The sequence below is a fragment of the Ahaetulla prasina genome, chromosome 2 (assembly GCF_028640845.1).
Source record: "Ahaetulla prasina isolate Xishuangbanna chromosome 2, ASM2864084v1, whole genome shotgun sequence".
Taxonomy (NCBI): Eukaryota; Metazoa; Chordata; class Lepidosauria; order Squamata; family Colubridae; genus Ahaetulla; species Ahaetulla prasina.
Genome location: NC_080540.1, coordinates 260518673 through 260544944, shown reverse-complemented (window position 1 = coordinate 260544944; position 26272 = coordinate 260518673). Strand labels below are relative to the sequence as shown.

At 37.4% G+C, this 26272-nt stretch overlaps 1 protein-coding gene across 5 annotated transcripts in view; it reads right to left on the bottom strand.

The window, feature by feature from the left end:
• Positions 1-26272, bottom strand: part of KIAA0825 (KIAA0825 ortholog) — a 182353-nt gene that overhangs the window by 129444 nt on the left and 26637 nt on the right. For all 5 annotated transcript variants that reach the window (XM_058168192.1, XM_058168196.1, XM_058168195.1 and 2 more), the window contains exons 6-10: positions 6919-7013; positions 5908-6135; positions 4245-4510; positions 2165-2315; positions 401-591 (exon numbers count right to left, since the gene is read on the bottom strand). In XM_058168192.1, coding sequence (XP_058024175.1) covers positions 401-591; positions 2165-2315; positions 4245-4510; positions 5908-6135; positions 6919-7013 — 931 coding nt within the window. The remainder of the gene's footprint in view (positions 1-400; positions 592-2164; positions 2316-4244; positions 4511-5907; positions 6136-6918; positions 7014-26272) is intronic.

Here is a 26272-nt window from a genome sequence, read left to right as displayed (position 1 = left end):
GGGGGGGGGGGTTGTACCTTTTTCTTTTTTTTAAATTGTCTTTATTTTTTAACAATTTCTAATGTTAAAAAATAAAACATAAAACACCCAGAATCATTTCAAGTTGAACACCCTTAGAATTTAATAAAATAGAAATAAATAAAGTAAAATAATCTTCTATCAAATGTATGATCAAACATCTGGCTGTTTTACTTTATACATTTTGATTTCAACAGAATTTTAATGTCTTCTTTTTGTTTTTATCTTTAAATCAATTGCCTTTAAAATTTTTTAAAATATCATTTTAATATTATTTTAACTGTAACACTCCTCTTTCATTTCTAATACCTGTTTTTTGGTTAAGAATAAGCTACTGTTGCTATCATTTCATTGAAAGTACATAATTTTGCTAAATTGTTACCTTATTTGTGGCGTCCTTTTGTAACTGGGCTGGGCCTGAAAATATCTGCAAGCCAAAAGTGCTAATGATTCTTCCAGAACTTCTGTTAGAATCTCCTGAGCTAATACAGGAGACAGAACAGTCCATAGGTCATGTTGAAGAGCATAGCAGAAATAATGCCACATATGGATAGAAAACGAGCATCTTTCTCCCTGGCAAAACAGCAAAAGATTAAACAATAGAAATCTATCTTCCTCAATATCAGTTTGGATTCTCTCAATAAAATGTATTCAGACTGAAAAGAAACTGCTGAAGAACAAAAGATGCTGACTTAAACTCCTCACAATATTTAAAACAGATTTTGACTTTTAAAAAACCCAACAGCTTATGTTTTATTAGTTAGAAGTCAACATTTTTACATTAATCCAAATAACAGAAATTTGAACTACTATAAAACAATTTTTCCAGATTTAAAATGATTGCCAATACTAAATTTTTAGTCATTAAAATGTATCCAAACACCAATTCTGCAGTGATGAAAGCAAATTTCCCTGTAAAATGTAGGAAGCTATGGGATAGTTGCTCCTATTTATGTTTTTGTTGCTGAGAATAGTTTTCAGTAAACTTAATATATCTTTAGGTACTCCAGTTTCCCTAAACCACTTACCGTATTTTTCACAATATAAGATGCACTTCCTCCTCCCAAAAGTGGGTGGAAATGCCTGCGCATCTTATAGAACAACGGGGAGGAGGGGGGTTGGTGTAGCGGTAGCATTCGCCACCGCCACCTGTCACTGCTGCCACCACTCGCCACCACCAGGGAAAGCTGGAACCTTCACTGCCAAGCAGCTGATGGCGGCAATCAGCGATGGCAGCGAAGGTGATCTGCAGCAATAGGCAGCGACGGCAATAATCCCGACCGCCTAGGACAGCAGATTGGTGGTATTCCGGGAGGCCGATCAAACCACCAATCAGCCGCTTGGCAGCAAAGGTTCCAGTGTTCCCCAGCAGCGGCAACAGCTCAGCTCAGTTGGTGGGCACAATGGAGCAGAACTCTGACAAGCCACATGCTGGGGCTGTGATAATGTGCTGAAGCTGACCAGGCTGTTTGCTGCAAGGACACTAGCCAGATGAATACCGGATGAATGCTGGGAGGCAGAGGCAATTTTTTTTCTTGTTTTCCTCCTCTAAAGCTAATGTGCGTCTTATGATCCGGTGCATTTTATAGTGCGAAAAATACGGCACTTCCAGATTATGGATTCTTATCCACTTCAATTATTGAATTATGAATTAGATGGTTCAGATAATTCATTAAGTTGGGGAAATGATTAATAAACAGTATGCAATTATACTTTTTGTAAATAAACATTTTCAGTGATAAAATGCTTCAGGGATTGTTTTAATCAGTCGTGATCTTAAAATATAAATTAAATCCATAAGATTTACAGCAAATTAGGATACAATTTGCTGTAATCTTAATTAAGTCCAATTACCCTGGACTATTTCCTTTTTAAATTGGTGACATTTATGTTAGAAACAGTGGAATCACACCTAACGCAGAGATATAACAGGATATCTGGGAATCAGAAGAAGCTTACTGGCCTTGCGTCTTAGATCCATTGAAAGATACATCAGGCAGGCAGGCAATTAGATGGGTGGATACATTCTTAAAACCTCATTTTAAATCCATATTGTTTTCCATCTGACTTTTCTGAATTTATGTTTTTCAAATCAGTCAAAAATAAATCTGTATAAAAATGAAGGATAGTAAAGTTACTTTCATACCTCATAAAAAGCTTTGTTGTCATCCCAGTAATGACTCTCGGCATCCTGTAAAATGCTTGTAACACACACTTGTATGCAATAGTTTGTAACTTGAAACTGAAGAATGCTGATCAATTCCTTATATCGCTGGAGAAGTGCTAGAAATAAGGGCCTGTTCAAGTGCAAAGATCATAGAGAACGATTTAAGAACACTGCTGTAAAGATACAGCAATCTATAATTCTACAAATGGTTTGGATGATTAAATAAGCAATTATCCATTACCATTGATTCCACATTAACTTTAAAATCTAGTTTTCATTACATAGGCTCCTTTGAAAATACATGTAATTTTACAAATCTATACTATTTATAAGGTTAGAAGAAGAATTAATAAAGAAAAAAATACTTAGCTAAATAATCAGAAATTTATTTTGCTGTTATTAAAAGGCATACTACTATTATACCTGAAACCTCTAAACAACAGGGTTATTAATGTATAATTCATTTTTATTCAGACTGACAAAATGTTAGTTTTACACTAATGTGAATTTAAAATTAAAATAAATATTAGCCTTGTAACACACAGACACACACACACACACACACTCAGAAGAACAGAATGACACAGTTGGAAGGGACCTTGGAGATTGTCTAGTCCAACCCCCTGCTCAGGCAGAAAACCCTATATCATTTCAGACAAATGGTTGTGTCCAATCTCTTTAAAACTTCCATGCTTTTAGAGCATTCACAACTTCTGGAGGCAAGTAGTTCCACAGATTAATTGTTCTAACTGTCAGAAAAATGCATGTCCATGCATGTGATATAAGTATATACAGTATATAAACACACACTATCCATACATGTGATATAAACATACAAGTTATGGGAATAATTTTTAACTTCAACTATATAGCATAAGTAATATAAAATGCAAAAATATGAAAAGTTAAGCAAAGATAGGAAGTCATAAAGGCTAGTTATTGCATTGCCTCCTAGAGTCGGGCACAACTGGACAGGGGAAACTTTTACTTTTTACTAATAGCTAACTTAATTTTTCAAAATTATCAATTTAATTTTTAACTAGCTACAAAATTTAACTTCAACTTTTTAAAATAATAAATTAAAAGCTTTTTAAAAAATCAGTATTGTCCCTGACATACCTGCTTTTTCTAGTCTAGGAATATTTTAATTTCTCCTATCATTTACTAAGTAGTACTTTACTAAGTACTACTTAGTAGTACTTTACTAAGTAACCAATCAGCCAATTGGTTGCAAGAATGGGAATGAGCAGAGCTATATTTATTATTGTAAGAATGAAAACGATTTGTGTTCCTTAATTAATTGGTCTAGAAGAAATGCTGAAATGTCATTAAATATATTATTGTTATAAACTTATCAAAGCAAGCATCCGTAGGTTTCTGGCACAAGATTTTTCTGATTTTGAATGCTTTTATAATACTACTAAATTTCCTGCAATAACTGTTTGCTATTGAAACTCATCCATAATGAAATTATTCTGTTACAATAAATGCCAGTTTTAAAAATATCAGCAACTTGGGGGAAATTATCAGGTGGTATTTTTTTACTGCCTGAAGCCTTGGAGCCAAAATATGACTACTAGGCTCATGCCTCAGCATCTAATGAAACAGACTGAGAAAGGAAAATCATTTTATTTCAATTTATTCCGCACATTCTGATTAAAAGAGATTCCTTTCATTCAAAGATGGAACCTCAAGACCCAGCTTTCAGCCCCACTTATAGTTAACACATCAAAGGAAATTACAAGAAAAAAATTGATTGGATAAGACAAAAGTGAGCCCTTCCTTTACATAGAAAATCAGTTACATGGAGTTAAGTTAGATGACATACCTTAATAGAAGGGACCTACAAAATGCCTCTCTTGCCAGATCTGATGAAATGGGTAGATGTAACTAGGAAGGGGAGGTTCCTCAAATATCCACCAAGGAATACTTCACATTTAAATACCAACCCTCAGTTTTAGCAGCAAATTAGGTCAAAATTTAGCCAGAATAGATCATAAAGGAAGTTGAAAGAAAAATAATAATGAAAACACGTTGTTATCACTGAAAAGAGACTTACTTTCCAGAGTCCACTTTCATTACATTTTGATACATTTTAAAACGTTGATATACATGTACTGTTGTAGAAAGAATGATATATAAGTTCTGAAGTGGAGCTCTTGTAGGAACATCTTTACTTCTCTCTTCCAGTCTCGTCAGGAGAGCTGTTGCCACTTTGCTGCAAGCCTCTATAAAGTTTGCTCTAATTTCCTGGAAAAATTCAACTGTGCATGCCAGAGCCAATGGGAGCAGCATGTCAAGTACTTCTATGACATCAGAACAAAACTAATAAATATAAAAGTTAGGATTCAGTTATTTTTAATTCCAAATATTTTCAATGAAACACAGGGCATACTACGTATCATTGAAATCTATACTTGACATATAAAACAAATCCATTTTGAAATCATTTTATTTTCTGATACTAAAAGGCATGGATGAAGTACGAAGGAATATATCTTGTAGATATCAAGCACATGTTAAAAAAACCTGTCACCTGTGACATTTTTTTAATGGAAACATATCTGATCTGCTGTTGTATACATTAATTTCTCTCCAATGACTGAGCAGACAAAACTAATTACATTCAAATAGGCAATATGCCAAGCTTATTAAACAGGAAGACAACTCAAATTTAAGTATGTCTCTCTCTCTCTCAAAGAAAGAGCTGATAGAGAAAATTATATATTCAAATCCATACAAAAACCCTTCACGGTAGCCAGCTTCTCCAAAGTTGTAAAAAAAACCCCATAACTTCCACTTGAAACTAATCTTAGCAATTTCTCCTCCCCAAATGACTATATATGCCACATACATGTATGTGTGTGTATGTATGCAAGAACATACGCATCAGAACCTATATTCCAAAAGGTTTGGGATAGGTGAAAATAATCTTCAGTAATTGAATTAACAATTGCTACCTAAAATTAATTGCATCTGCATATATCAACAATTTTCTCTTTTATTCACAAACTATTTTCAGACATATTGCTCTCCCACATCTCAACAGCAGTAGAAGAAAAACCGTGGCTATAGAACAGGGGAGAGGCGTGACCAGCATTGTGGCGGTACGGCGTAGATTCCAAGGCTCTGGGAAAACGCCGATATCCCAGCCGAATAGGGGATCCCTAGTGGATCATAGCTGTCCAGTAGTGACAGTGAAGAAGGGAGGCGCAGGCTGGTGCGAACAGGGAAGTTGCAAGTTCCCTGGAGCACCGGCATTAGCCTCCGACCCAGCGGCATGGGAAGACAGCCATTAGGAGCTGTCAAAAGCCAGGGCGGCCACACAAAAGACTTGAGCATGAGCAGTGATTGAATGAAGTATTGTTACCGGATGAGTAATTGGCCAATTCACAAGTAAGAAGGAAGCATTTTAAAGTTTAAAAGAAGTCCCAACTTGAAATTAGTGGCTAATTTAAAGTGAAGGAAATAAAAAATAAAGAGGAACTTTAAAATCAAAGCCCTAAAAGGAAAACATCTTTTAAATCTTAATTCACTCCATTCCAAGCAGAATCTCCAGCATACTCTAAGATGCTTACAGTAATACCTTACAACTCCAATTAATTGATTGTTAAATAAACAAGACCAATGATAGTATTTATGAGTATTATTGGTTTTAGAGGTACTTCCAACAAATATAATGTCCTATAGAACCTCAAACCTCCATATTTTTGGATACATGCCTTTGAAATCTGTTTTGGTTGCTCTTTCTCATGGACAACACTCCAGGATTCATTCATGTTTTGTACATTTACAAGACACATCATATAATAAGTAGCTGAAGACTGTTCATTTTGTTCACGTTCAAGAGTTTTACCGGAAAAATCTTCAACTGCAATTATTAAACTGTGTGCTATTGAAGAGGACAGGTCTTTAAAAACATTTCTCCATCCAAACTCCAGCATGGTAGACTGAAATACAAATTTATACGATAAATATTTAACATACAAATGTGCAGTTTCGAATATCTATGACAGTTTTAAACATCTATTTGGATTATCTGAAAGGAAATGACAGCAGCAAAAAATAGGCAATTACTTTTGTATTTTCCCTACCCATTACAAAATTTATTCTTGGGAACTTGACAGATGTCAAGTCTCAATATCGTTCAGATAAATTTTGGACTGGCTTGGAGAAGGAAAGGAAAAGCCAGAGTTAATTTGGAATATAATATAATATGACAAATTTTTAAGATTGTCATTCCTAGGCCCCAAAATATGGTGCATGGAATTGACGGGAGGCCCATTATTTTACCAAAGCTTTTACATGTTCATGCAAAGTGAGCAAACAATTGCCCTTTCCTACCAATTCTAGATTGTGGTAGCACTAATACCAGAATTTTGTTTTTGTGCCAACCACAAGAAATGTAGTAAGCTGTACAGACTGCAAATAGGAAAAAACTATCCCAAATTAACAAAATAACAGACTTCTTAAAGTCTTTTTGTTAATTTCTTAAAAATCAACAAAAACATGGGAAAATATTTCTGCATGTTTTAGTAGGGCTAAAATGGCACATCAAAGTGTTCTATATTCTCAAAATTAATATTATCACTCAAGCTTAAATTAGTTATTGTGCTGATACTAACATCTACATATAAGTGATTTGTAATGAATATGTTAATAATCTATAATGATGTGTACAGAAAAAAACTATATCTCAGAATTAAAGTATTTTTAATTTTTATTTTACACACCTTTTTAACCTTAAGAATTTGCTCAGGAAATTCGCTGGATTCATTTGCTCTACTGTCCCCTGTAAAAAGCTCCCCACAAGTATTTTTCAGAACTCCTGCAAAATATCAGTAAAAATTAAGATTAATTTTGTGAAAAAGCTTCTAACTTACAAACTTTCTGAAACATAAGTATATCTATAAAGATGTTTTGAATTTAATTGAAAGCTGTTAGCAAAACAAATACTTTAAAAAATCTATTCTATTCTATTCTATTCTATTCTATTCTATTCTATTCTATTCTATTCTATTCTATTCTAAAATGCCCTGTTACCAGGGATAGCTGGTGATACAAAATGGTTTTTCTGGCAATCCTTGATGTTTGAGACTAACTCTATCAATTTAGTTGGCAGATTTCATATTTCCAGAATATGGATTTCAAGCTGGCACTCCCTTTCCTAATGCATGTCCCGATGTCCAAAGAAAATAACTAGCAACATTTAGAACATGATTCTCCTTTTCTGTTGCTGTTTCTGGCTATTATTTATCTATCTATCTGGTTTCTTGCTACAACTTATTTATCTAAGGATTTTGCAATCAATCAATCATCTATCAACCAATTCACAGCAAATACATGTGGCATGATATGAATGCTTATGAACACTCAAAGGCAAAAGAAGTCATACTAAATAGGCTCTTAAACAGTAGATCTTGAGTGTCCCCAAGCCTCTTCAATAGGAGATTCTATTGGTGTTTGAGAAGATATTGATGCTGGAGTTCTCTCCCCTCCATCCACACAATATAAATCCTCTATACAATTTGCACAAATGGAAACTGTTCCTTCTTCCCCACCCTACCTACCAATCTAATTCAAGATTTTCAGCAGGAACAGAAATGAATAAAGACTGAAGGAGAAAACAAATGTAGAAAAGAAAGTCAGGAGGAAATGAATAGGAATTTCAGCTTTCCAGCATCATTAATTAATTATGCAAAATATTTTTTTCTGAAGAAATTGGATCTCCCCAGCTTAAAAATGATTCCCACCTGGGGTAAAGAACATAAGGGATAACCATTCTGGATTGAAATAGTGTTTTTTTTTCATAGAAATTTAAAAGAAATGATTCTATTGCCCTGATAAGGATTATAACTGTATGTTTAATCTTCCAATCACTGTTTTTATCATTATTTGGCATTCAACTCAAAATTTCTTCCACAACAAAAAAATTATGAATATGATATTTTAGAAATAAGAAAGACAATAAGCATCCAGGAAGCATAAGAATTTATAATGTGATCACTCGCTTGTAAACCTATATTCTTTCCTATGGTTTGGTTATATAGCAAAATTCTAGCAAATGTTTTATTCCTCTATTACCATGTTTCCTAAAAAAATAATATTTTTGATTTGCTACAGTATTCTTTTTAGGATCCAGACAGAATCTAAATGTTAAACTGGCTTCAGCTAAAGCAATTGATATATCTAAGTGCATTATTTTTAACAAGTGATTTATGTACAGTAACAGATTTCTTCTTATCTACAAAGGAAAGACTGTTACAAATCTTTCTAGCTTCCTGAAGCAAAGCTTGAAAACTCGTCTTGAGAAGTTTGCCCAGGGTGGTTTCAAAGAGCTCCACTGGAAAAAGCTATTCTTGGAGCTCATTATCAGATCTGTCTAAAGTTCACCTTTCTCAAACAAATGGGGAAAAAAGGTGAGAGGGAGATGAAAAGTATGTTAGATGTTTTTGAAAATCTTAACAAGAGACCTCTGAAATATCAGAGGAATGAGGAAGCCTACTAGAAGGGAGGAAAACATTATTTGGTCAAATATCCCTCATTTTCAATAGAGATGTTCTGCTTTACAGTATTCTTGATCTCTACAAAAATGTTCCAAGTACTTTCAAAGGATCTTATCACCAATTATAAAGATTGTACTAGGTACAAAATATTCCAATAATTTAATTGCAATGTACATTTAGGAGAACAATGAATCAGCAAATAAAAGAAGCATTCTTCTCAGTAGTGACCAAAACTGATTTACCAGTCATATTTTCTTCCATTATCTGCTAGTTCTAGGAAAGCAGAGGTAGGAAATCAAGACACACCCTTCCTTTCTTAGAAATATCTCTCAAATCTTTGCCCAAATAACAAATATAAAATTTTGAGTGACATTGCTTTCAAGATGAATTATTTTTACTTTGTTAATTCAATCAACTAGCTTAGCATTTGAGAAACTTTATTGCAGGGGTGTCCAAACTTGGCCCTTTGAAGAATGGTGGACTTCAACTCCCAGAATTCCCCAGCCAGCATGAGCTATAAACATGAGCAAGTTGCTTGCTGGGGAATTCTGGGAGTTGAAGTCCACCACTCTTCAAGGGGCCAAGTTTGGATATCCCTGCTTTATTGTTTTCTCAAGTTCATTGATTAATCTAATCAAGCATATTCATGTTTACAAAAAATCATATTTTTCAAATTAATTTTGATCTCGCGAAGTTGGAAGGTCTAAACAATTTTTTCTACCATAGTCCCACAGACTACTTTTGTTATCCTGCATGCGGTGGCAGTGAATGGAGCTGGAAAGCAGTTTAGTGAAGTGATGTGGCTGCACTGGGGTTGGGTGGGGTGTGAAGATTTGGCATGGGTGGCCTGGCTGAAGGGCCCTCAGGTAAGCCGCTATAGGACACATGGGGCAATTCTGCACCCACTGCCTTGTTTTGTCTTCCCACCTACCCCCTCATTTCATTTTTTTTCGTTCTTCACCACTTTTTCTCCTAGCTCGCCTCCAATACGGAGCAGGAGGCTGAGTGACGCACCAGTGCAGCGGCCACAAAGCGAGGTGGTCGGGGGGTTGGAGAACGAAGCAAGGTGGGGGGGTGTAGAGCTGCCCCCACACCAGTTTACCTGAGCACCCTGCAGCCAGGGCATCAACATCCTGACAACTGCCTCATCTTGCAGCAGCTCCAGCAATCCCTTCCAGGACCCCACGTGCGTAGCTCAGCCTCCTGAGCTGAGCAAGGAGAAGCAGGCCGACAACCATGTGGGGTTCTGGATGGGGTTTCTGAAGTCACCACCACAAGGCCAGGCAGTTGTCAGGATGTTGATGGCCTGCCTGGAGGGACTTCAGGTAAGCCTAGTACAACTAAAAGGTGGGCGGGGCTTAACTAGGCCTTATTTTGGGGGTTAGGGCTTATTTTAGGAACAGGCGTTAAAATCGAGCTTGGGCTTGTTTTCGGGGTAGGTCGTATTTTCCGGGAAACACATTGTATATTAGTGTAGTGTAGTGTAATGCAATGCAATGCAATGCAATGTATATAGTATAGTATAGTATAGTATAGTATAGTATAGTATAGTATAGTATAGTATAGTATAGTATAGTATAGTATAGTATAATATAATATAATATAATATAATAATATAATATAATATAATATAATATAATATAATATAATATAATATAATATAATATAATAAATATAATATAATATAATATATCAAGATAGCAAACAAGCCAATAATCCTTTTTCCTACTTTTCCAACAACAACAACCCTATGAGGTGTGTTGGGCAGAGAGAGAAAAGTTGGCCCAGTCACCTCCAGTTTTTTCATACCCAAGACAGACTAGAACTCATAGTCTCCTGGTTTTTAGGCCAACAGCACAACCACTTTAACCTTTCTGTTGTGAAAGTTGTTCATATTTTTATTAATTTCATATTTGATATTTTACACGAATATAGCCTGTAGTTTTTGAACTACTCTAGAAATATAAGATAAATATACAGAAGTCAAATAAACAGTCTGAAATAATTTTCTGAATGGTATTCTCCTAAACTAAACAGAACTGAAATATACCGAATAGGGACATTTATGATTATTTGAAAGATTATAAGATTAATACTGTAACATTAGAACAAAGGGAGGAGTTGAATCGGCCGATAGCTACTGGAGAAATAGTGGAGGCAATTAAACAATTAAAAATGGGGAAAACCCCCGGTACAGATGGACTTACAGCAAGTTATTATAAAAAATTACAGGATGAAATACTAGGCCCACTTAAATAATTTTTTAATCAGATACAACTAGGAGGGGGAATACCCCCATCGTGGAAAACATCTTTTATTTCACTGATACCAAAAGAGGAGCAAGATTGCTCTAAACTCGGGAATTATAGGCCGATCTCACTTTTAAATAATGATTATAAGATTTTTGTTAAAATAATAGCAAATAGATTAATGTTAGTTTTACAACAAAGAATTCATACTGATCAATCTGGTTTTATAAAATGGAGGCAGATGAGGAATAATTTTAGACAGATTATTAATATATTGGAATATTTGGAAAAGAAGAATACTTCAGCAGCACTTATTTTTTTGGATGTGGAGAAAGCCTTTGATCGATTGCATTGGGATTTTTTATTTAAATTAATAGAGAAAATGCAATTTGGAGATTGCTTTGTTAGAATAATTAAAGCGATTTATGGAGAGCAAACAGCTCAGATTATAATAAATGGTAGTCTGACAAAAGTTATTAAGATTGCGAAAGGAACGAGACAGGGATGTCTTTTATCACCACTATTGTTTGTTTTGACTCTGGAACCATTATTGGATAAAATACGAGAGTTAACGAAAATAGAGGGAATTAAAATTAGACAATACGAGTACAAAGTTAGAGCTTTTGCAGACGACTTAATGGTTACTTTAACAAATCCTATAAATTCAAGTAGATCTTTGTTGGAAACGATTGATAAATATGGAAAGGTATCAGGATTTAAAATAAATCAGAATAAAACAAAAGTGATAATCAAAAATATGTCTAAACAACAGAAACAAAACTAGAGGAAATAACAGGATTTGAGGTGGTAAAAAAGGTTAAATACTTAGGGGTTTATATTAGCTCATTGAACAAGAAACTTTATAAAAATAATTATGACTTGCTATGGCAAAAAGTTCAGAATGACATGAGTGTCTGGAAAAAACTGCAGCTATCGCTATTGGGGAGGATAGCGGCTATCAAAATGAATGTGTTACCTAGATTTTTGTTTCTGTTCCAGATGATACCAATAATTAAGAAAGATAAAAATTTGGAGGATTGGCAGATTGGGATTAATAAATTTATATGGCAAGGTAAAAAGGCGAGGGTTAAAATGAAAATAATTCAGGACTTATGTGAAAGAGGAGGCCTAAAAATGCCTAATTTTAAACTATATTATGAAGCAGTAGCCCTTTCAGTAATAAGTGACTGGTTTAATTTAACCGAGGAAAGAATTTTGAATATAGAAGGTTATGACTTATTATATGGATGGCATGCGTATTTATTTTATGAAAAAAAAGTGGATAGGGCTTTTAAGAGTCATGTGTTGAGAAGTGCTCTTTTGCGGGTCTGGAAAAAATATTCCTATAAACTAGACTATAAGATTCCTATATGGGCGAGCCCCAGACATACAATAGAGAATATAAATATAGAACAGAAACAGGAAATGATTACTTATAAAGAACTTTTGTATGCTGAAGGAGGTAGCTTGCAATTAAAATCATTACAGGTATTAAATGAAGAAGGGAGGAATTATACTTGGTTTCAATATGGGCAAATAAGTGCTAGATGGAAAGAAGATCAAAAAATTGGTATAATGCAAAGGGAGGAAAATTTAGTAAAGCAAATTGGAAATCAGACCCAGGAGCATATAAAGAGATTGTATAATGTGTTGCTTGAAATAGATTCGGAAAAGGATTTGGTAAAGGACTGTATGATAAAATGGGCACAAAATATTCAGGAACCAATAATGTTGGAAACATGGGAGAAAATCTGGGTTAGAAATGTTAAGTTTACACAAGCACAGAATTTAAGGGAAAATTTTTATAAGATGTTTTATAGATGGCACTTAGATCCCAAAAAATTATCATGTATGTATCCTGATATCCAAGCGAAATGTTGGAGATGTGACTGTGATGACACTACATATTTTCATATTTGGTGGACTTGCAAGAAAATCAAGGCCTTTTGGATAAGAATTTGGTGGATTATTCAAAATGTCCTGAAAAAGAAGATAAAGTTCCTGCCGCAATTTTTCCTTTTGGGAATTATAACGGATTGTACAGTGACTGAGATTAAATTGATTTTGAACTTAATAACAGCAGCAATGCTGTTGATTGGACTATATTGGAAGAAAAAAGAGTTACCTACAATAGAAGAATGGATATTGAAAGTTACTAACTTGGCTGAGATGGCTAAAATCTCAGCCTTTTTGAAAGACAATACGCAGGAAAGATATTTAATTGAATGGAAAAAATGGATTGATTATTTACAAAACAGATATCAGATTAAGAGGTATCAGATTGCCTTTGAATAATTAGGATGTATTATTTTATATAATGGGGGGATTAGGAAATGAAAAGACTTGGATGAGGTTAATTGGATTAGAAGGGAAAATTTTATTCTATGTTTGGTTTATGTATAACAATACCTTGTGATTGACCCAGGAAGCCGGGGGGGTGTGTGTGTGTGTGAAGGGAGGGGGAAAGGGGGTTTTGTGGGGGGGGGGGAAATGTTTTTGTTTGTTAAAACTTTTTCAATAAAAAAAAAATAAATAAACAGAACTGAAATAGACGTTTTAAATTATAGAAAGTTACCAAATAAATTTAATTTTTATTAAGCTAAAAATACAATTTCATATATATTTTCATATTTTTTGCATACCGTATGTCTTATAACGGTATCATTTGTTGTTGGGATTACCGTCAGAAAGCATTAGTGGCTTGAGCTGTAACGTTTATTTTCATCTATCTAAATTGATTTTCACAGCTTTCCACTGTGCAAGCTGTCAAAGAACTTGTCCTAATGGTAGCTCCAAACAGCGTACGCTAAGTGTCTCTCTTTTCTTCAAAGTTCTCTCTCTTTCTTTCTGGTTCATAAGTAACTTCTTACCAAAAGAGAATCTGCAGAAGAGGTTACATCGAAGTTATAACACTATGGAAACATATGAAGAGAAGCCCAGGTGGTCACCTTGTAGATTTCCAACATGGAAGCCTTCGACCTCTCCGCCCAAACAGCAGCTACAGTTCTAGTGTAATGAGCTTTACAAACCCTGGGAGCCACTTTAGCCTTAACTATGTACACCTCCCTAATACAGTTCCATAATCATCCAGCTAAGGAAATCTTGAAAGTTATCTGACCCCTCTTAAGACCTCTAAGACTACAAACAATCTGCCAGAAGATCTGACATCTTTGATTTTTTTTTAAAATAAACCCTAAGTGTTCTTCTTACATCCAATTTATGCAGCCATTGCTCTTTGTCATCACTTGATCTCGAGAAAAATGATGGCCAAGGAAACTTCTGGTATAGCTAAAAACCAGACATTACTTTAGCAAAACTAAAATAAAAGATAAGGAACTTTTAAAAGAACATTTTAGGTTTTTAAATGAAATTTTACAAACATTTTGCACACCAAACCAAAAATATTAACACAATAATCCAAACAGAGAACAGCTAAACAACACCAGTTTCTTTTTATTTTTTGATAAATTAACTGGAAGTACAAAGCAAAATGACGTACAGTGAAGCAATTCCATAAAGATGACAGATATGAAAAGGTTCCCTGAACATTCTTCCTTAACCCAATGATCCTTAATACCAATAGGAAGACAGAGCTATGTGTATCATACTATCTGTCTGTTGACTTATGTCTATAAAAATAGCCTGCTACCTTTCAGTTCTGGCAAATGGCATTATCCCATCACCAATAGTGATGTAAAATTTATTTGGCAATCCAATTTATTTTGATACTAATGTCATGGAAGTTTTGGTCAAAGAAAGGAGCACAACACGGAAGAGAAATTGCCAGACTTCATTCAATGATCATCGGGTACCTGCTTTCCAAAAAAGAGGGACCTGGAACAGTAGAAAGACAGTGATTCTTATATACTTAGGCACTGAGAGATGGGAATTCTAAAGAATCTGATTCATGAACATGGTTTGAGCAATGAGATAAGTGTTTAAACAGAAAGAAAAAGTATTCTTTTATTGTAAAGCAAAGTCATGACAAGACAGCCTAGCTAAGGATTCCAGTGTTGATAGAATATTGAAAGAAGCAAATCCTTATGATTTATATTGATATATTGATCATCAATTGTGTTGTAAATGTTGTACCTTGATGAACGTATCTTTTCTTTTATGTACACTGAGAGCATATGCACCAAGACAAATTCCTTGTGTGTCCAATCACACTTGGCCAATAAAAATTCTATTCTATTCTATTCTATTCTATTCTATTCTATTCTATAAAATGGCATACTTGCATTTCTCATCTAGTAAAGAAAGCTTCCTCATTGAGGTTGCTTCCTAGATAAACTTTTAGGTGAGATCTTTTCCACTGTTTTCCTTCTAATAGGCTTAAAAGCTTATTCTAGCTGCAGAAATAGGTCATTTTGGGTTATGAATTAGCCTAGGACTGGTCAGAGAAAAGGGATGGCAGAGGAAATGGGAAAATGGTTTGCAAAAGGGTGGGGGGCAGAGAGAGAGAAAGAAGAAAAGAGAACAGTTTGAAGTTTCTTTTATTAATTTTTTATCATAACTAATTTAAGAAGAGGAAAATGTAACTTTAACTCAAATCAGCAAAAAATCAGCCCAGTAGCATAATTTCCATATAGATCTCCTTATCATCTATTTCTATTTTAATCAGTATTTAATTAACTCATTTAAAACAACCCATTGTGTTACTATCTTTTAATAAACATACATAGAAATGTCATGGTATAATCAAAATAGCCACTATTGTACCACCAATTTACATTCCCATTTGTCCTCTATCAAAATTTTATTTCATTTTCCTATAGACTGATTATTTTTAAAACCTGTTTTCAACTCATGTTTCTCTGAGTAATCAATGTTGTATATCAGGTAATTTTTCATTTATTTATCTATTAAGGATTTTAATTACAATAGTAAAATCTAATAAAAAGTGAAAGGAAGAATAGAAAGAAAGAGTACAAGGTCTAAAGACCAAAGTAGAACATAAAAAGAAAAATATATAATAAGAAAGAGAAAAAATATGTAAAGTCCAACTTTCATCACAAGTGTAAATAATTTTTGCAACTCTTCACCCTCTCTTATTTACACAACCAATGATTGCTTCATGCCATATCCCACTTCTTATCTACAGACAAATCCATAAAGCATCATCTTTTCAATTCTCATGTCAAGAGATTGTCTCCTGGTGCTGAAAACCCACCAGGGACAACTGTCTTGCAATCTTGCAAGCAGCAATTGTTTGGAGCACTTATGAGTGGTCACATGGCTGTCTTTATCCAGCAAAGTTCTGAACAGCCAGTCTACTCACTGTCTCTTCGCTGCAGTTGTTGGCTCTGCTTTTTGCACAGCCATCTTCAGTTTGCTATTTTTTAATTTATTTTTATTTATTTATTTATTTGTCACAACAATATATATAGTATATAAAGGTATAACCAAAGACCTACATACATATATATATATATATATATATATATATATATATATATATATATATATATATATATATATATATATATATATATATATATATATATATATATATATATATATATATATATATATATATATATATATATATATATATATATATATATAGGTCTTTGGTTGTTCGGGTTTTCTCCCGTGTAAAATTGGAAGTGTCTTGGCGACGTTTCGACGAAGTCTCATTCGTCATCTTCAGGCTTCAGCTTCGTGCTTCTGGGAGCAGTGTGTGATCGCAGCTGTTTCTTCCTTTTAACTGCTAGTGGGGGTTTGAACTGATTGGGTGGGAGTTTGGCTGTGCTCTGATTGGCTGTGGGTTTTTTTGTGCTCTGATTGGCTGGGGGTGTGTCCTGTTTGGGTAGGGGCTTGGTTGTGCTCAGTTTAGTCTGTGTTGCAGAGGGATTTGAGCTGGTGAGCTGCATAGCTGTTGTTTGGCTTTGTGGTTGTGCTACATCTTCATAGTGGGTGTCAGTCTGCTGCATGTATGGATTGGAGGGGTTTGAAATGGCTAATGTTGCAGCTGCGGTCTGGTTTCTGGTCCTTGGTCGTGCTTCATGATCAGTGTGGGTTTGGGTCTGCTTTCTGGGTGGATGTGCGGTGGTGACATCCTGTGTGGACCTCGTGAGTGTGGGTCAATCAGAGTGAGTGTGGGTCCAATCAGAGCACAGCCAAACTCCCACCCAATCAGTTCAAACCCCCACTAGCAGTTAAAAGGAAGAAACAGCTGCGATCACACACTGCTCCCAGAAGCACGAAGCTGAAGCCTGAAGATGACGAATGAAACGTCGCCAAGATACTTCCAATTTTACACGGGAGAAAACCCAAACAACCAAAGACCTACATACAAACACCCGTGAAAACCTCAGAAAACATATATATATTTATATATATGAAGAAGAAAAGAAAAACAATAGGACAGGAACGGTAGGCACGTTTGTGCACTTATGCACACCCCTTATGGTCCTCTTAGGAATGGGGTGAGGTCAATAGTAGAAAATTTTTGTTTAAAGCTTTTAGGATTATGAGAAGAGACCACAGAGTAAGGTAAAGTATTCCAAGCACTGATGATTCTGTTACAGAAGTCATATTTTCTGCAACTAGATTAAAGCGGTTGACATTAAGTTTAAATCTATTGGTTGCTCTTGTATTATTGCAATTAAAGCTGAAGTAGTCTTTGACAGGAAGGACATTACAATAGATGATTTTATGAGTTAAACTTAGGTCTTGTCGAAGGCGACGGAGTTCCAAGTTTTCCAAGCCCAGGATTTCAAGTCTAGTGGGATAAGGTATTTTGTTGTTTACAGAGGAATGGAGAACTCTTCTTGTAAAATATTTCTGGACACGTTCAATTGTATTGATGTCAGAGATGTGGTGAGGATTCCAAACAGGTGAGCTGTATTCTAGAATTGGTCTAGCAAATGTTTTATATGCTCTGGTTAGTAGTGTAGTATTTTTGGAAAACAAGCTGCGCAAGATTAGGTTTACAACTCTTAGAGCCTTTTTTGCTATGTATTTGCAGTGGGCTTTGGCACTTAGATCATTTGACATGAAAACTCCAAGGTCTTTAACGGGATGGGGGTCATCTGTAAGGTAATGTCCATCAAGCAAGTACTTAGTGTTTGGGTTCTTTTTTCCTATATGTAAGACTGAGCATTTGCTGGGTGAGATTTGGAGTTGCCAAGTTTTAGACCAAGCGGTTAGATGATCAAGGTCTTTTTGAATGATAGATGTATTATCAGTGGTGTTAAATAGTTTGACATCGTCAGCAAAGAGAACATAATTACTTGAGATATGGTCACAAAGATCATTAATGTATAGTATGAAGAGTGTTGGTCCAAGGACGCTGCCTTGAGGAACGCCACTCTTGACAGGAACAGGATTTGATAGAGCATTGCCAATTTTGACCACTTGTTGTCTGTTAGACAGAAAAGCAGATATCCATTTGTGAAGCGGTCCTGAAATGCCATAGGATTTTAGTTTTAGGAGAAGTTTATCGTGTACTACTGAGTCAAAAGCTTTGCAGAAGTCTATGTAGATTGCATCTATTGTTTTGCCTTGATCAAGATTTGTAGTCCATATGTTTTTACAGTGGAGAAGTTGTAAGTTGCATGATAATTTTTTCCTGAAACCAAATTGTTTATTGGAGAGTAGGTTGTTTGCTTCTAAGTGTGAGGTAATGGATTGGTTGATGATTGATTCCATGACTTTGCAGGTGACACAGCATAGAAAGATTGGTCTGTAATTTTCGACTAAGCTGGGGTCTCCTTTTTTGAAGATAGGGATGACTGTGGCCAGTGACCACAGTTTGGGAAGGGAACTGGTAGTGAAAGCTTTATCAAAGAATATGCTTAGGGGTTCTGCTATATTAGTGGAAAGTTTTTTTAAGAAGTAGGCACATAGTCCATCGGGTCCAATAGATAGCGATGGTTTTATGTTATGAAGAGCTTTTCCAACATTTTCTTCTGTGAAGTCTATATGAGTTAAGTCATCATATAGGGGGGGGCCGTATCGAGTGTGGGGAGCACGTGCTCGATGTCTGAAAGCGATCACGTGCTCCGGCCCCTTAGTCCCTACCCGTTCCTCGGGCGGCCGTGATCCTCAGAGCCTGGATCTTCGGTTGATGTTATGTAATGCCCGGTCCGTGGTAAATAAAGCCCCCTTGATTTGCGATCTTATTCAGGGGGAGTCCGCGGACCTTATGGGCATTACGGAGACCTGGTTGGGGCCAGAGGGGGTTCCTCGTTGAACTGTGCCCCCAGGTTTCCGAGCATTCCATCAGCCGAGGCCCAGGGTAGGGGTGGAGGGTGGCGGTTGTCATTAAGGAAGATCTAGAGCCGAGGGAGGCCACTGTTCCTCAGATTGCCGGCTGTGAATCCCTCTATGTGAGGTGGGGCCATAGGAATCAGTTGGGCTTGCTGATCACGTACCTGGCTCCTTGCTGCGTGACCACAGCCCTGCCCGAGCTGCTGGAGTTATTTGCCACTGTGGCAGTTGAGACCCCCAGACTTATAGTCATGGGGGATTTCAACTTGCCATCAGTTGGCTTATTATCGACTACAGCTCGGGAGTTCCAGGCTTCCATGACGGCCTTGGACCTGATTCGAGTAAATGATGGCCCTACGCACATGGGGGGAGGCACGCTGGATCTGATTTATATCTCTGGTCAGTGGTTAAATGATCTGATACTAGACGATTTAGTAACAGAACCAATGTCATGGTCCGATCATTTTCTCCTTCGCCTAGACTTCCGAACCGCCACCCACCATCGCAGGGAGACGGAACCTACACGTTGGTTCCGTCCCAGGCGCCTGATGGACCCTGAGAGGTTCCTGACGGAGCTTGGGCCATTCCCTGAGGATCTGGCCCACGGCACGACTGAGGAACTAGTTGCGGCCTGGGAACAGGCCGCGGCTGGGGCCTTGGACCGTGTCGTGCCTTTGCGGCCTCTGACCCGGCGCAGATCTCGTCCGGCCCCTTGGTTCTCCGAGGGGCGGAGGGAGATGAAACGCCGGAGAAGACGCCTAGAGAGTACTTGGAGGTCCAGTCGTTCTGAAGCTGATCGGACACTAGTTAGGTCCTATTCTAGGACCTACCTAGTGGCAATGAGGGAGGCGAGGCGTTCCTACGCCTCCACCCTCATTGCGTCGGCAGATAACCGCCCGGCCGCCCTGTTTCGGGTGACCCGCTCCCTCCTTCATCAGGAGGTGCGGGATGACCCTTTACAGGGGCGTGCCGAGGAGTTTAGTGGTTATCTATACGACAAAATCGCTCAGCTCCGGGATGGTCTGGACCGAAATTGGGATGATCCAAGCGAGGGAGAGGAGGCACGTCTTGTTGAGTCGGTTTGGGATGAGTTTGACCCTGTGGCTCCCGAGGACGTGGACAGGTTGTTGGGGAGGCTCCACGCCACCACATGTTTACTGGATCCGTGTCCTTCCTGGCTGGTGCTGGCCACTCAGGAGGTGACACGAGGCTGGCTCCAGAGGATTATAAATGCTTCTTTGTTGGAAGGGGTTTTCCCTGCCGCCTTGAAAGAGGCGGTGGTGAGACACCTCCTTAAGAAGCCATCTTTGGGACCGGCTATTTTGGGAATTATCGTTAGTCTCCAACCTTCGCTTTGTTGCGAAGGTTGTAGAGAGTGCTGTGGCGCGTCAGCTACCCCAATACCTGGAAGAATCCGTCTATCTAGACCCGTTCCAGTCCGGCTTCCGACCCGGTTACAGCACGGAGACAGCTTTGGTCGCATTGGTGGATGATCTCTGGAGGGCCAGGGACAGGGTTATTCCTCTGCCCTGGTCCTATTAGACCTCTCAGCGGCTTTTGATACCATCGACCATGGTATCTGCTGCGCCGGTTGGGGATTGGGAGTGGGAGGCACCGTTTATCGGTGGTTCTCCTCCTATCTCTCCGACCGGTCGCAGACGGTGTTGACAGGGGGCAGAGGTCGACCGCGAGGGCCCTCACTTGTGGGTGCCGCAGGGTCGATTCCCTCGCCTCTACTGTTCAACATCTACATGAAGCCGTTGGGTGAGATCATCAGTGGCTTTGGGGTGAAGTACCATCAGTACGCTGATGACACTCAGCTGTACTTCTCCACCCCAGGTCACCCCAATGAAGTTGTTGAAGTGCTGTCCCGGTGGTTGGAAGCCGTCAGACGGGTCTGGATGGGGAGAAACAGGCTCAAGCTCAATCCCTCCAAGACGGAGTGGCTGTGGATGCCGGCATCTCGATTCAGTCAGCTGCAGCTGCAGCTGACTGTTGGAGGCGAGTTATTGGCCCCAAAGGATAGGGTGCGCAACTTAGGTGTCCTCCTGGATGAGCGGCTGTCGTTTGAAGATCATTTGACGGCCGTCTCCAGGGGGGCCTTCCACCAGGTCCGCCTGGTTCGGCAGTTGCGCCCCTTCCTTGATCGGGATGCCTTGTGCACAGTCACTCACGCACTCGTTACCTCTCGCTTGGATTATTGTAATGCTCTCTACATGGGGCTCCCCTTGAAGTGCACTCGAAGGCTTCAGTTAGTCCAGAATGCAGCTGCGCGGGTGATAGAGGGAGTGTCGCGTACCTCCCATGTAACACCTCTCCTGCGCAGACTGCACTGGCTACCTGTGGCTTTCCGGGTGCACTTTAAGGTTTTGGTTATGACCTTTAAAGCGCCCATGGCTTAGGGCCTGGGTACTTACGGGACCGCCTGCTGTTACCATATGCCTCCCACCGACCCGCACGCCTCACAGAGAGGGACTTCTCAGGGTGCCGTCCGCCAAGCAATGTCGGCTGGCGGCCCCAGGAAGGTCCTTCTGTGGGGCTCCACACTCTGGAACGAACTTCCCGGTTTACGCCAAATACCTGACCTTCGGACCTTTCGCGAACTGAAGACACATCTTTTATTCGCGGGGCTGGCTTAAATTTTATGGATTTTATAGTTTTTATTATTAATTTTAAATGGGGTTTTAGTTTCTATATTTTTTAAATTTTTAGGCAAATTATAATAAGTTTTTTAATCTTGCATTTTATATAATACTGTCTTGTCTGTTTTATTTGCCTGTACACCGCCCTGAGTCCTTCGGGAGAAGGGCGGTATAAAATAAATAAACAGAACTGAAATAGGCGTTTTAAATTATAGAAAGTTACCAAATAAATTTAATTTTTATTAAGCTAAAAATACAATTTCATATATATTTTCATATTTTTTGCATACCGTATGTCTTATAACGGTATCATTTGTTGTTGGGATTACCGTCAGAAAGCATTAGTGGCTTGAGCTGTAACGTTTATTTTCATCTATCTAAATTGATTTTCACAGCTTTCCACTGTGCAAGCTGTCAAAGAACTTGTCCTAATGGTAGCTCCAAACAGCGTACGCTAAGTGTCTCTCTTTTCTTCAAAGTTCTCTCTCTTTCTTTCTGGTTCATAAGTAACTTCTTACCAAAAGAGAATCTGCAGAAGAGGTTACATCGAAGTTATAACACTATGGAAACATATGAAGAGAAGCCCAGGTGGTCACCTTGTAGATTTCCAACATGGAAGCCTTCGACCTCTCCGCCCAAACAGCAGCTACAGTTCTAGTGTAATGAGCTTTACAAACCCTGGGAGCCACTTTAGCCTTAACTATGTACACCTCCCTAATACAGTTCCATAATCATCCAGCTAAGGAAATCTTGAAAGTTATCTGACCCCTCTTAAGACCTCTAAGACTACAAACAATCTGCCAGAAGATCTGACATCTTTGATTTTTTTTTAAAATAAACCCTAAGTGTTCTTCTTACATCCAATTTATGCAGCCATTGCTCTTTGTCATCACTTGATCTCGAGAAAAATGATGGCCAAGGAAACTTCTGGTATAGCTAAAAACCAGACATTACTTTAGCAAAACTAAAATAAAAGATAAGGAACTTTTAAAAGAACATTTTAGGTTTTTAAATGAAATTTTACAAACATTTTGCACACCAAACCAAAAATATTAACACAATAATCCAAACAGAGAACAGCTAAACAACACCAGTTTCTTTTTATTTTTTGATAAATTAACTGGAAGTACAAAGCAAAATGACGTACAGTGAAGCAATTCCATAAAGATGACAGATATGAAAAGGTTCCCTGAACATTCTTCCTTAGCCCAATGATCCTTAATACCAATAGGAAGACAGAGCTATGTGTATCATACTATCTGTCTGTTGACTTATGTCTATAAAAATAGCCTGCTACCTTTCAGTTCTGGCAAATGGCATTATCCCATCACCAATAGTGATGTAAAATTTTATTTGGCAATCCATTTTATTTTGATACTAATGTCATGGAAGTTTTGGTCAAAGAAAGGAGCACAACACGGAAGAGAAATTGCCAGACTTCATTCAATGATCATCGGGTACCTGCTTTCCAAAAAAGAGGGACCTGGAACAGTAGAAAGACAGTGATTCTTATATACTTAGGCACTGAGAGATGGGAATTCTAAAGAATCTGATTCATGAACATGGTTTGAGCAATGAGATAAGTGTTTAAACAGAAAGAAAAAGTATTCTTTTATTGTAAAGCAAAGTCATGACAAGACAGCCTAGCTAAGGATTCCAGTGTTGATAGAATATTGAAAGAAGCAAATCCTTATGATTTATATTGATATATTGATCATCAATTGTGTTGTAAATGTTGTACCTTGATGAACGTATCTTTTCTTTTATGTACACTGAGAGCATATGCACCAAGACAAATTCCTTGTGTGTCCAATCACACTTGGCCAATAAAAATTGTATTCTATTCTATTCTATTCTATTCTATTCTATTCTATTCTATAAAATGGCATACTTGCATTTCTCATCTAGTAAAGAAAGCTTCCTCATTGAGGTTGCTTCCTAGATAAACTTTTAGGTGAGATCTTTTCCACTGTTTTCCTTCTAATAGGCTTAAAAGCTTATTCTAGCTGCAGAAATAGGTCATTTTGGGTTATGAATTAGCCTAGGACTGGTCAGAGAAAAGGGATGGCAGAGGAAATGGGAAAATGGTTTGCAAAAGGGTGGGGGGCAGAGAGAGAGAGAAAGAAGAAAAGAGAACAGTTTGAAGTTTCTTTTATTAATTTTTTATCATAACTAATTTAAGAAGAGGAAAATGTAACTTTAACTCAAATCAGCAAAAAATCAGCCCAGTAGCATAATTTCCATATAGATCTCCTTATCATCTATTTCTATTTTAATCAGTATTTAATTAACTCATTTAAAACAACCCATTGTGTTACTATCTTTTAATAAACATACATAGAAATGTCATGGTATAATCAAAATAGCCACTATTGTACCACCAATTTACATTCCCATTTGTCCTCTATCAAAATTTTATTTCATTTTCCTATAGACTGATTATTTTTAAAACCTGTTTTCAACTCATGTTTCTCTGAGTAATCAATGTTGTATATCAGGTAATTTTTCATTTATTTATCTATTAAGGATTTTAATTACAATAGTAAAATCTAATAAAAAGTGAAAGGAAGAATAGAAAGAAAGAGTACAAGGTCTAAAGACCAAAGTAGAACATAAAAAGAAAAATATATAATAAGAAAGAGAAAAAATATGTAAAGTCCAACTTTCATCACAAGTGTAAATAATTTTTGCAACTCTTCACCCTCTCTTATTTACACAACCAATGATTGCTTCATGCCATATCCCACTTCTTATCTACAGACAAATCCATAAAGCATCATCTTTTCAATTCTCATGTCAAGAGATTGTCTCCTGGTGCTGAAAACCCACCAGGGACAACTGTCTTGCAATCTTGCAAGCAGCAATTGTTTGGAGCACTTATGAGTGGTCACATGGCTGTCTTTATCCAGCAAAGTTCTGAACAGCCAGTCTACTCACTGTCTCTTCGCTGCAGTTGTTGGCTCTGCTTTTTGCACAGCCATCTTCAGTTTGCTATTTTTTTATTTATTTTTATTTATTTATTTATTTGTCACAACAATATATGTAACTATCATACAGAAAGGTTATATAGTATATAAAGGTATAACCAAAGACCTACATACATACATATATATATATATATATATATATATATATATATATATATATATATATATATATATATATATATATAGGTCTTTGGTTGTTCGGGTTTTCTCCCGTGTAAAATTGGAAGTGTCTTGGCGACGTTTGAAGTCTCATTCGTCATCTTCAGGCTTCAACCGTGCTTCTGGGAGCAGTGTGTGATCGCAGCTGTTTCTTCCTTTAACTGCTAGTGGGGTTTGAACTGATTGGGTGGGAATTTGGCTGTGCTCTGATTGGCTGGGGGTTTTTTTGTGCTCTGATTGGCTGGGGGTGTGTCCTGTTTGGGTGGGGGCTTGGTTGTGCTCAGTTTAGTCTGTGTTGCAGAGGGATTTGAGCTGGTGAGCTACATAGCTGTTGTTTGGCTTTGTGGTTGTGCTACATCTTCATAGTGGGTGTCAGTCTGCTGCATGTATGGATTGGAGGGGTTTGAAATGGCTAATGTTGCAGCTGCGGTCTGGTTTCTGGTCCTTGGTCGTGCTTCATGATCAGTGTGGGTTTGGGTCTGCTTTCTGGGTGGATGTGCGGTGGTGACATCCTGTGTGGACCTCGTGAGTGTGGGTCAATCAGAGTGAGTGTGGGTCCAATCAGAGCAAAGCCAAACTCATATATATATGAAGAAGAAAAGAAAAACAATAGGACAGGAACGGTAGGCACGTTTGTGCACTTATGCACACCCCTTATGGTCCTCTTAGGAATGGGGTGAGGTCAATAGTAGAAAGTTTTTGTTTAAAGCTTTTAGGATTATGAGAAGAGACCACAGAGTAAGGTAAAGTATTCCAAGCACTGATGATTCTGTTACAGAAATCATATTTTCTGCAACTAGATTAAAGCGGTTAACATTAAGTTTAAATCTATTGGTTGCTCTTGTATTATTGCAATTAAAGCTGAAGTAGTCTTTGACAGGAAGGACATTACAATAGATGATTCTATGAGTTAAACTTAGGTCTTGTCGAAGGCGACGGAGTTCCAAGTTTTCCAAGCCCAGGATTTCAAGTCTAGTGGGATAAGGTATTTTGTTGTTTACAGAGGAATGGAGAACTCTTCTTGTAAAATATTTCTGGACACGTTCAATTGTATTGATGTCAGAGATGTGGTGAGGGTTCCAAACAGGTGAGCTGTATTCTAGAATTGGTCTAGCAAATGTTTTATATGCTCTGGTTAGTAGTGTAGTATTTTTGGAAAAGAAGCTACGCAAGATTAGGTTTACAACTCTTAGAGCCTTTTTTGCTATGTATTTGCAGTGGGCTTTGGCACTTAGATCATTTGACATGAAAACTCCAAGGTCTTTAACGGGATGGGGGTCATCTGTAAGGTAATGTCCATCAAGCAAGTACTTAGTGTTTGGGTTCT